The following is a 12,139-nucleotide window of genomic DNA, read 5'->3' as shown; positions in this document are numbered from 1 at the left end:
TTTATTTGACAGAGAGAGATCACAAGTAGGCAGAAAGGCAGGCAGAGTGAGAGCGGGGAAGCGGGCTCGTGGCTGAGCAGAGATCCTGATGCAGGGCTTGATCCCAGGACCCTGGGATCATGACCTGAGCTGAAAGCAGAGGCTTTAATCCACTGAGCCACCCAGGTGCCCCTGCATTGTTTTCATTTTAAGATAGTGCACTTTGTTGTTGTTGTTGTTGTTTTATTCAATGACAGTTTATTTATGTATTCATTTTTAAAGGTTTATTTTATTTGTTTAAAGAGAGAGAGAGCAGGAGAGGGGAGAGGTCAGAGGAAGAAGCAAACACCCCATTGAGCAGAGAGCCCAATGTGTGACTCGATCCCGGGATTCCAGAATCATGACCTGAGCCGAAGGCAGTTGCTTGATCAACTGAGTCACCCAGGCACCCTAAGGACAACAATTTAAACAGTTTTGAGGAGAAACCAGTTTTCATCTGATTTAGTTTGGCAATTGCAATTTAAAATCCGTTCCTTGGGGTGCCTGGGTGGCTCAGTGGGTTGAGGCTCTGCCTTTGGCTCAGGTCATGGTCTCAGGGTGCTGGGATCGAGCCCCATGTCAGGCTCTCTGCTAGGCAGGGAGCCTGGTTCCCCCTCTCTCTCTGCCTGCCTCTGTGCCTACTTGTGATTTCTCTCTCTTTGTGTCAAATAAATAAATAAATAAAATCTTAAAAAAAAAAAAAATCCGTTCCTTCTCTGAGATGATGTGAGCCCCTATGGCATGTTCTCCCTTCTTCCCTGTAAAGTTGTTCTCGTTTTACCTTCCATTCTGATTCTAAGCCAGCTGATGGGTTGGGGAGTCAGGGTTTAAATACCTCTTTGTTCATTTGTGAAAAGAATTAAAGAAACATGCCAACACCATTTAGTACAAGGCTGTCTGGGATGGCACAGAAAACACTATATCACAGAGAATTAACAGCTCTGCATACACTGAGGGTAAAGAGAAAGGATGTGTAACTTGTCTTCCCTCATTCCTTCTATTTTTGTTGTTGTTATTGTTCATATAAATGCCTTTTATTTCCAGTGAAAGTTTTAGACAGAACATTCTTTGTTTTCCAGCATTCACTTTTTTTCCTTCTGTTATTGGAATGCCTGCATCAGTGCATCACTTGCTATGTATAGCAAAAATACTAGGATCAAATGCTAGGTGACCGCATTGACTCCATGCTAGAAATATTGTTCTCTACTTTATTTATTCCAGTATATGTACCCTTGATAGACATTTCATTTTTTAAAGTGTTATCTCTTAGAAGATTTCTGTTATTTAACATGATCCCAAGATGTAATCCTCTAAAGAAGGGAATGGCAAATTATTTTAATGCCTTTTATTGTTTTTGTTTCCAGCCTATTCTACTAAGCTCAACAAATTTCCTGTATTTAATATTAATGATGACTTGAATGATCTGTGTACCAGCGCAGTGAGCCCAAACACCACCAAAGCCACGCGGTATGCCTTGAATGTGTGGCGATACTGGTGCGTGACCAACGGGCTCAAAGATCACACGGACATCACCAAGGTAAGAGACTACTGAGTCTACTTACTCTCTCAACCACTTTCACAGCTTCTAAGTCCTGGGCATTCTGTTAAGCATTGTGGGGAACACAGAACAGTTGCTTTTTGCTTGAGAAAACTTCGAAAGAACCTGAAAGCAAAAGAAAAAATATATACAGTACAAAGCAGAATTTAATAAGCATTTTATGAATGTACAGATCAGAAATGCCAAAAAATTCAGATAGATAAATTAATTTCAGTTTGGTGAAACTAGTGAAGGAATTGATATTAAAGCTGTGTTTTGAAGGACAGGGGGAATTTTAGTAGAACTGGGGCACCAGGGTGGCTCAGTTGGTGAAGGAACTGCCTTCAGCTCAGGTCATGATCCGGGAGTCCCAGGATCGAGTCCTGCATCAGACTCCCTGCCTCTCCCTCTGACACTTTCCCCTCTCATGCTCTCTCTTTCTCTCTCATTCTCTCTCTTTCAAATAAATAAATAAAATCTTAAAAAAAAAAAAGAATTTCAGTAGGACTGGATGAAGATGGGAGTCCTCTAGGCCAGGTGACATGAGGAAAAATAAGATTTGGAGGGATAGACTCACTTGCCTGCAGCAGAGATTTCAGATACGGGAATAGTAGACTCTAAAACCAGATTTTGATAAACCGTTAAATACCAAACTAAAATCTTGTGAATACTGGGAAGCCATTGAAGTTTTTTTTGTTGTGTTGTGTAAGGAGAGACTTTCTCTGAAGACTTATTTCAGTGGCAACAGGGAAGGGACTATCGAAATAGGGAGAATGCTCTGACTGTAAGATCTAAAGGGTTAGGCAAAAGGGAAACCGCTGACGTATATAATATATTATAGACTAATATGTATGAAATCTTATAGAAATGAAAAGAATTATAAATTGAGGAAGCAACAACATAGTAATCAAAATAATCCACTGGAACTGAAAATAAAGAAAAATTTCCACTTGTGGCCATAGGAGAAAAGGGTCCAAAATTACCCTTCTGCTGTAACAACTAGAAGACTGGGGGCGCCTCGATGGCTCTGTCATTAAGCATCTGCCTTCAGCTTGGGTCATGATCTCAGGATCCTGGGATCAAGCCCCACATCTGGCTCCCTGCTCAGCGGGAAGCCTGCTTCTCCCAGTCCCCCTCCCCCTGCTTGTGTTCCTTCTCTCGCTGTGTCTCTCTCTGTCAAATAAATAAATAAAATCTTAAAAACAAAAGACTGAGCACAATATGTGCAACAACTGTTTTCAGACAGAACAGACAGCATAGGACTTGATCCCTTAGAGAAAGGTAACAGATGAAAGTACTGAGAAAGGTCTTGCATCAGATGTGGAGAATCGTTAGCTTTAGACTGAATTCTGCTCTAATCCCACCCAACAAATCTTAAAAGCTAGGCCCAGGTGCATGAAAAGGTGCTAACATCACTAATCATCAGAGAAATGCAAATCAAAACTACTATGAGATACCACTTCACACCTGTCAGAATGGTTAGTGTCAAAAAGACAAGAAATAACAGGTGTTAGTAAAGAATGTGGAGAAAAGGGAACCTGGTGCACTGTTGGTGGGAGTGTAAATTAGTGCAGACACTGTGGGAAACAGAATAGAAATTCCTCAAAAAACTAAAAATAGATCTTCCGTATGATCCAGCAATTCCACTTCTGGGTATTAGTCTGAAGGAAATAAAAACACTAACTTGAAAAGATTTATGTACCCCCATGTTCATTGTGCCCTTATTTACAGTAGCCAAGACGTGGAAGCAGCCTAACTGTCCATTGATAGATGAATGGATAAAGAAAATGTGCGTATATACACAATGGAATATTACTCAGCCATAAGAAGAAGGAAATCTTGCCATTCACAACAACATGAATGGACCTCAAGGGCATTATGCTAAGGGAAATAAGTCAGAGAAAGGCACATACCATATGATCTAACTTATACGTGGAATGTAAAAATAAAACAATGGGAACAACAAAAAACTAAACCAAACTCATAGGAAAAGAGAAAAGATTAGTGGTTGCTGGAGGTGTGTCGGGGGAAGGGAATGGAGAGTAAAATGGGTGAAGGTGGTCAAAAGGTTCAAACTTCCAGTTATAAAGTAAATAAGTCCTAGCAAGGTGATGTACAGCTTGATGACTATAGTTAATAATACTGCATTGTATATGTGAAAGTTGCTAAGTGAGTAGATCTTAAAAGTTCTCATCACAAGAAAAAAAAATTTAACTATGAGTGATGATGGATATTAGCTAGACTATGATAATAATCATTTTGCAGTACATAAAAATATTGAATTGTTGTGTTGTACACCTGAAACTAATGTACTGTTATATGTCAATTACATCTCAATTCTTTCAAGTTTAAAAAAAAAAAAGGCAAGACCCAGAAGGATTGAATGATTTTTCAAGTAGCCTAACTATGTCTGGAGCAAAGCTTAAAAATATTTATAGAAACATAAAAATATCCAGAATCAAAGAAATAAAATTCACAGTGTCTGGCAACTAAAAAAGATTATCAGACATGCAAAGAAGCAAGAATATGTCCCTTAAAGAATGAATCAGTCAAAACTAGCCCACATCTAACAAAGATTTTAGAATTAGCAGTGGGCTGGGCCACTGCCTTATTAAAAGTTATTATAAAGAGAATAAACAAATAGCCAATGAGCACATGAAAAGACGCCAACTTCCTTAGACCTCAGGGAAATGCAAATCAAAACTACATGAGATTCTACTTCACATCCAACAGGAAGACTACAATAATGAAATTTTTTACAAAGATAATAAGTATTGAAGAGAATGTAGAGTAACTGGAACTTGTACATTTCTGGTGGGAATATAAAATGATGGAGCTGTTTTGGAAACAGTCTTGCATTTCCCTACAAGTTAAACATAGAGTTACTCTTTGGCCCAGCAATTCTGCTCCTACGTATAGACCCCCCAATTAAAAAGATGTGTCTGTACAAAAAGTCATACCTAAATATATGTTGTGGCTTTATTCACAATAGTGAAAACAACCCAAATGCCCATGAGCAGATGAATAGATAAAATGTAGCATATACATACAATGGAATATTATTTAGCAATGAAAAGAAATGAAGTACTGATCAATGTTTACAATATAAATGAACCTAGAAAACATACTAAGTGAAATAAGTCAGAAACAAAAGAAAAATATGTATTATTCCATTTAGGTAAGGTATCTAGAATAGGTAGGGTCATAAAGACAGAAAGTATGAGAGAGGTTACCAGAGACTCAGAGGAGGTGGAAATATGTAGCTATTCTTGAATGAGTATAGTTTCTGCCTGGAACGATGCTAAAGTTCTGGAAAGGAATAGTGGTGGGGGTTGGTCAATGTTTTAAATGTACTTAAAACCATGGAATTGTATACTAACAAATGGTTAAGATGGTAAATGTTATATATGTTTTACCACAATTTACAAAAATACAAATAAATCAGTAAGAATATAACTATTTTACCTTTATTAATAATAATTTTAAAATTCACCTGTTCTCACAGACCCCTATCAGCATTTTGTCATCCCCACTAAACTTAATTTTTTCTAGGCCTGAGGATCTTGTCTTTCAGACTTTGAAGTTGTCTGTTACTGGGAGCCTTTATGTTCCCATGCAAGAATCCCTGAAAAGAGCCTAATTTCTCTACACTCTCCAAGATTTAGAGAAGTTCGCCTCCCAGGTGGAAAAAATGTCCCATCTGTCCCATAGAGTGTGCCTTATCATTGAACTAGTATTTCTTAGTTTCCCCTGTGTTACCTAGAGGAATCCTGGATGAGAAAGAAGATGGATTTTAGGGGCGCCTGGGTGGCTCAGTGGGCTGGGCCACTGCCTTCGGCTCGGGTCATGATCTCAGTGTCCTGGGATCGAGTCCCGCATCGGGCTCTCCACTCAGCAGGGAGCCTGCTTTTCTCTCTCTCTCTCTCTCTTCTCTCTCTCTGCCTGCTTATCTACTTGTGATCTCTCTCTCTCAGTCAAATAAATAAATCTAAAAAAAAAAAAAAAAGATGGATTTTAGTCTTCTGTAATCTATTCACATGGGCCCCTCAAATTAAACATTTTTAATAATAAATTCTTAAGAAAGAGGCGAGTATCTTAGAGAATTAGCCAATATTTAGTAAAAAGAATGAATTGTGGTATCAAAGCCCATGTTCTTTAATCTCATTTTCTTGGTCTCAATGCAAGATATTTTTAATCTAGATGTGTCTTTAATGATAGATAAAAGAGACACCTGGCTGTTTCAATTGGTAGAGCATGTAACTCTTGATCTCATGAGTTCAAGTCCCACACTGGGTGTGGAGCTGACTTTAAAAAAAGAAAGTTAGATATAGCTGGCAACAGACAAGGTGGGTAAGAGCTCTTGATCACAGTTTGGTGCTGGTGAGCGTCAAATTAGTCATGTGCTCAAGAGAGAAAGGAAGGAGTCAAACCAGACTTCAGAATGCCATCTAAATAAACAGGGTGCACACTACCAGCCTCACTCTGTAGCTAGTGTGTGAGTTCCACCTAGTGTTTTCCCTGCTGGTTCTTTTCACAAGTGTGATCTGATCCTCACTGACCCATCTCCCTCAAGGCTGCTGCCTCACTGACTTAGATAGTCTTGGAGTCCACTAAATCTGACTTCCCTCTTTGCCTAGGCTTGTTCGAATGTGGATTAGCTTTTGGGACCAAACAAATCCCACCTAATACGAAGAGAAGTTAACACCTGCAAGTAGGGAGCTGCAAGTGACAACATAAAAATCTGAAACCAGTTGAGTTTGAGAGTCATGGTTATTTTGACAGGTTTTTACCAGTGTCTAAAAAAGTTGTTGCTTTTCATATACTGTATGTAGCTGCCCTACTGATGACTTTTTAGCCTGAATCTCTTGGAGTTTCCTAGACCAACAGTCAGATGATCAGAAAACAATTATATTTTGGGGTCCCTGAGTGACTCAGTGGTTAAACCTCTGCCTTCAGCTCAGATCATGATCCCGGGTGCTGGGATCAAGCCCCACTTTGGGCTCTCTGCTCAGCAGGGAGCCTGCTTCCCCCTCCCCCTCTGCCTGCTTCTCTGCCTACTTGTAATCTCTCTCTCTGTCAAATAAATCAATAAAATCTTCTTTAAAAAAAGAAAATAATTATATTTTATCTTTTTCCTTTAGTATATACACATACACATATGATACATGTGTATAATTTTTTTTCTTGTCTTGCCTGGTTTGCTAGAACCTCCAGACTACTGTTACACACATACAGTATCAGATAATTCAGCAAGCTCATCCTATTCCTGACTTTATAAAGAAACCATTCTAATGTTTCCATCTGAGTTATAATTTTTATAGTTCTTGTCTGTAAAATACTCATCATAGTAAAAGTATTTTTTCTTCCAATCTAAATTTAATTTGAATTCTTAAAAATTTGAAATGGATATCAAACTTTCAAGTAAGTTTTCAGTAATTAGCAAGTTCATATTACTTTCTCTATAAGTCCATTATATTAACATATTTATTAAGATTGAATCATCCTTACACTCTGCAACAATCCCTACTTGTCTTGATGTAGTGTTGCTTTCCTGCAGTTCTGAATGTGATTTGATAACATAGGCAGTCCTTGTTTTGTGTGGTACCATGTAAATTGCTCTTCGTGCATATCAGAGCTGTGTATCAGAGCCTTGTGCTCATTTTCCAATGTTATAACATGCACCTGTCTTACTTAACAAGGCACTGTGCTAAATGAAAATAGCTTGTTTATATTTATATTCATATGCTTTTTTTCATGTATATTAGATTTTAATTCAAGAAAAATGAAGACCCTTTCTCTTTCTCGTGCTCCAAAGCTGTTTAAGTACAAAAGCTAAATAGATGCCATAAAACCATCTCCTTAGAAGTAATACACATCTCTGACAATCTTGTCACTCTATTTGGGGGCTCTTCAGCTCTTTTATTTCTTTTTTTTTTTTTAAGATTTTGTTTATTTTTGAGAGACAGAGAGAGCACAAGCACAAGCTGGGGGAAGGGCAGAGGGAGAAGCAGACTTCCTCCTGAGTTCCAGGGAGCTGACACGAGGCTCAATCCCAGGACCCTGAGATCATGACCAGAGCTGAAGGCAGACGGTTAACCAACTGAGCCACCCAGGCATCCCTATTGAGACTTTCTTTTGTCCTAGAACATGTACTTGGCCTGAAAGGACTATGAGGAAAGTCTGGTTTTCTCTTTCTAGCTCCCTCTTTTTTTTTTTAATTTAATTATTTACTTATTTATTTGTCAGAGAGAGAGCGAGAGGGACCCCAAGAAGGGGGAGCAACAGGTAGAGGGAGAGGGAGAAGCAGGCTCCCCACCAAGCAAGGAGCCCAATGCAGGACTCGATTCCAGGACCCTGATCCGAAGGTAGCCTCTCAACCAACTGAGCCACCGAAGCATCCCTCTAGCTCTCTCTTGAAAATAAAGCTCTTGGGGCACTGGGTGGCTCAGTGAATTAAGCATCTGCCTTCAGCTTAGGTCATCATCCCAGAGTCCTGGGATGGAGCCCTAGTTGGGCTCCCTGCTCAGCGGGGAGTCTACTTCTCCTCTGCCCCTTCCGTTCGCCCACCCCACTGTGCGAGCACACTTGCTCTCTCAAATAAAATAAATAAAATCTTTCTTTAAAAAAGCTTAAAAAATAAAGAAGGAAAGAAAGAAAGAACTCTCTTAATGTCCGGGCTTCCTTCTCCAAACATATCCAAGTGAGGAGCTCTCTCTAATTGTCAGTGCAGTCATTAAGCTTTCCATATTTTTTGAAAAAGTATTGTTATTGCCACCCTGTGGGTCATTAAGCCAGTGATATTTCAGGGCCTGTTCAGATACATTCAAATGAAGGATTAAGGTCATGAACTTGCTGTGCAGCCCGGACATACCCATCGTCTTTCCCCAACAGCACCATGTTTAGTGCCCGCAGGACCCAATAGTATGGTAGATTTTGAGGAAATCGATGCTGGGAGAATTCCGAGTGTGTAAATTTGGTTCACAGATTCTTTAGAGAGAATGTCTGGATTTTAGTGAAGGAGAGAAAAGGAAATGATTTGCTAGAAAAGAAAAGGAAGGCTTTCTGGAGGGGAATAGAATTGTGCAAGTTACAAAGGCCAATAATCATAATTACTAAATACATGTATATTTATGTATGCATATGTGTGTGTGTTCTCCATTATTTAAAACCCTTCCATGCCCCTTCCTTTATTTAGGCATCACAGTAATCCTTTGAGAAGGTCTTTATTTTGTCCCATTTTGCTGCTTGAAACACTGTGGTTTCAAGTATGGAACCGAGATCTTCCATATGAAGTTCTTTCACTGAATCAGGCTAGGAATCAACCCCATAGAGGCGGGACAAAATGTCCCGTCCACAATACAGCCCCTGGGAGGACAAGGAGAAGGAAAGGGTCTGGCTCTTTGGGTGTCCTCCAATGTGTAACCTCAGTGTTTGTCTCATTTGAGATCCCTGCGGCGAAGTTGAATGAGCTGCTCGAGAATTTCTATGTCACCGTTAAGAAGAGCGATGGCTCCGACTTCCTGGCCACCTCACTGCATGCCATTCGCCGCGGCCTGGACCGCATCCTGAAGAATGCAGGCGTGGGCTTCTCCATCACCAGCAGCACCTTCAGTTCTTCCACCAAGAAACTCAAGGAGAAGCTGTGGGTGCTGAGTAAGGCAGGGATGTCAGGTGCTCGTTCTCGCAATATTGTCTACTTCTCTCTTTCCGATGAGGAGGAGATGTGGCAGGCAGGGTGTCTGGGGGATGACAGCCCTATCACTCTGCTGTCCACCGTGGTCAAGTACAACAGCCAGTACCTGAACATGCGGACGCTGCAGGAACACGCAGATCTGATGTACGGTGACATTGAGCTGCTCAAAGACCCCCAGAACCAGCCCTATTTTGCCCGGACAGACAGTGTCAAACGGGAGAGCCGGAGTGGTTCCACTAGAGTATGCCACGGGAAAATCTACCACGAGCATTCCAGGGGCCACAAGCAGTGCCCTTACTGCCTCCTCTACAAGTACATGTACATCCACCGGCCACCCACGCAAATGGAGGCCAAGTCCCCGTTCTACCTTACGGCCAGGAAGGAGGCCACAGACACGGGCAGCGTGTGGTATGAGGAGCAGAGGATGGGCCTGCGGTCTCTTCGGGGGATCGTCCCTAACTTAGCCAAGAAGGTCAAGCTGGAAAACTGTGAGAACTTCACCTTTGTCTCATTTACTCAGGTCTCCAGGAGGCTCGGCTCCCACAGTTGCTGTCAGTGAGTCTCCCCTGGGCCCAGGCCACTGCCCTGCTCCCCCTGAGGGGCAAGAGTTCCCTCAGGCAAGTGGGGCCAGAGCTCTGAGGTGGTAGCGAGTGACGGCGACCTCAAGGTCAGGCTGGTCTCTGGCAGGGTGACCTGCTATTTCTTCAACTTTGGGTGTGTTTTTGTAACTGAAAGTAGAGGAGTCTGAATGATTAGGGTATTTTATCCAAATGTGTGTCACCTTTGTTAAATTATAGAATCTAACACCATGTATAACTGCTCCATAAACAAGAGTGAGGAAGTTCATTTAGTGCCTTTTTAGCACAGATTTTCTTAAAAAAAAAAAAGAAAGAAAGAAAGAAAAAAGAATAAAGGAGACTGTCTAAGTAGTCATTAAAAATACTCCCAGTAGCCTAGTAGCTTTAGAATGTTATGAAGACTATATATACTTTGTTGAATTACACTCACAATAAGGAACTGGAAGGGGAGAGGCAGACACGTTAACTATTTCCAGGAGAAAAATTGCACTTGACACTCCTCTGTCTGTTTCGTCGATGGATAGCTTGGTTCTGCAGAGCAAGCAGCTTTGCCTGCTAGAAGCTGGTGGGGCTGCACTCGGGAGTGCTGATGGGGAGATGGGGGTGGCCCCCACTGCTCTCAGCACGGGGAGCAACTCGATCCCTGTGTCAATGGGGACAATTTTAATTTTATGGAAAAAGATGAATGCGCCAGACGATATTTAGGAGAGCAAGGTTTCCAGTGAACTGGGTGGTTTGTGCCATGAGGGAATTTCCAGAAGTGGCTTGGAAAAAAAGCGATCTGTGATCAAAATACGAAAACCTCCTGAAGCAGAAGTGCCTACATGTTCTTCCTCAGCACCACGTGAAAGCTATTTTCATTTGAACCTTTTTTTGGAATTTTTAAAAATCTGTCCTTTGTGTCATACAGTTGTACTCTCAGCATCTACCCCCAGATTTGTTAAATGACCACAGGTGATTTTCAGGCTTCGTCCGGAAAATCCAAAAAAAAGCAAGCTGCAAAGAAAGCAAATGCCCAAACGTGATTATGAAAGTACTTAGGATATGTTTTATCAAAGTTTGACTTTTTTTCCGCAACGACAGATGTCATCATTCTGTATGGGCCATGCATGAGCCATGATGACGGAGACAGCCTGCCAGGTAAGCAGACTCCGCACTAAAGACACGCATGTAAAAATCAGAGCGTAATGACAGGTCATTGATGCACTCAGGTAAACTGCAGCCTGACCACATGTTATTGAAACTTGAGCAGAATTTTCTGGTAACTACTCTGAATGACAAGAGAAAAAGGAGCCCAAAGAGTGCAAATCAATAATAACAATAATTTCCAGGAATCTTTATGTTGCGTTTGAGGAAAGACTGCTACAAGATTATGTTCCTGCGTGTGCTTTCTAATCCAAAATTGAAATTCCAGTATAAATTCATGTCGCAAGAGTCCTAAAATCGGTCCTAGTTCTTTTTCAAAACATTACTGTAGTATTTATTTTAATTAATTGTTCTTAAAAAATCATTCACCAGTCGTTGAAATACGTAATGCATCCTTTACCAGAAAAGACTCAGCCAATGCTGCCTTAAGGTTTAATGTTGTTCCCTTTTTAGTTAAACTGAACATTTATAATTTTGTTTACTAGTTGATCTTTTCTGAGTATGGGTTCATTTTGGTATGTCTCCGTGCATATGTAAGTAACACTGATTTAGTAATCAGTGTTATGACTTGATACTGCATATTATTCTGTTGTGATTTCCTATAGTGGTTTTAGGGTTTTGCTTAAAGAAGAGACACAAAGCATTAGGTATAGTTTTCCGTAGTTTGCTAAATACCCAAAGGATATTTTGTTGGTGGAAAGCAGGTGGTGATCTTTCCTGTCAGTTCTGCACTTAAACAGAAATACACCCCATGTGAACTCTTGGGCAGACAGAGCCTGCAGCCTAATAAATAAAACCTCCATTTTTATTTTAAATAGATGCAAGAGGAAATGGCCATTAGGAATCCCTGATCTTTTCAGATTTCAACACGTCCATAAGTAGCAATAACTGACCCAGAGGTTGTCATCCTTCTGTTGACAGGGGCTTTTCCTCAGCTGAACAACCACCTCTGCCTCACATTTGTTGCTTCTCACTGTTTGATGTGCTATAAATCCCAGAGTTCTGAGGTGAATGACTGAATAAAAAACCAGGAGGTGGAAACTTCAGTGATATCTGATGGAACGAGAGCATTGCATCTCAGCATCCTAAATGCCACGCATTTTGTGCCCCCCTCGGGGACTGGGAGTTAGATTTAGCAGATGCTACTCTGTGCCACCGGTTAATGAG

General features: G+C 40.8%; 1 protein-coding gene across 3 annotated transcripts in view; it reads left to right on the top strand.

Annotated features, from left to right (window-relative positions):
• The window catches only part of KIAA1958 (KIAA1958 ortholog), a 154,301-nt gene extending 144,162 nt beyond the window's left edge, over nt 1-10,139 (top strand). For 2 of the 3 annotated variants that reach the window (XM_032306947.1, XM_032306948.1), the window contains 2 exons: nt 1,383-1,555; nt 9,001-10,139. In XM_032306947.1, coding sequence (XP_032162838.1) covers nt 1,383-1,555; nt 9,001-9,807 — 980 coding nt within the window. In that variant the 3' untranslated portion in view covers nt 9,808-10,139. Of the gene's footprint in view, nt 1-1,382; nt 1,556-9,000 lie in introns of those variants that run through there. The other variant, XM_032306946.1, reaches the window with a different exon arrangement.
• Nucleotides 10,140-12,139: the final 2,000 nt, after the last annotated feature.

Source organism: Mustela erminea, chromosome 12 (assembly GCF_009829155.1).
Source record: "Mustela erminea isolate mMusErm1 chromosome 12, mMusErm1.Pri, whole genome shotgun sequence".
NCBI classification, from domain to species: Eukaryota; Metazoa; Chordata; class Mammalia; order Carnivora; family Mustelidae; genus Mustela; species Mustela erminea.
This window is presented reverse-complemented; position numbering and strand designations above follow the sequence as displayed.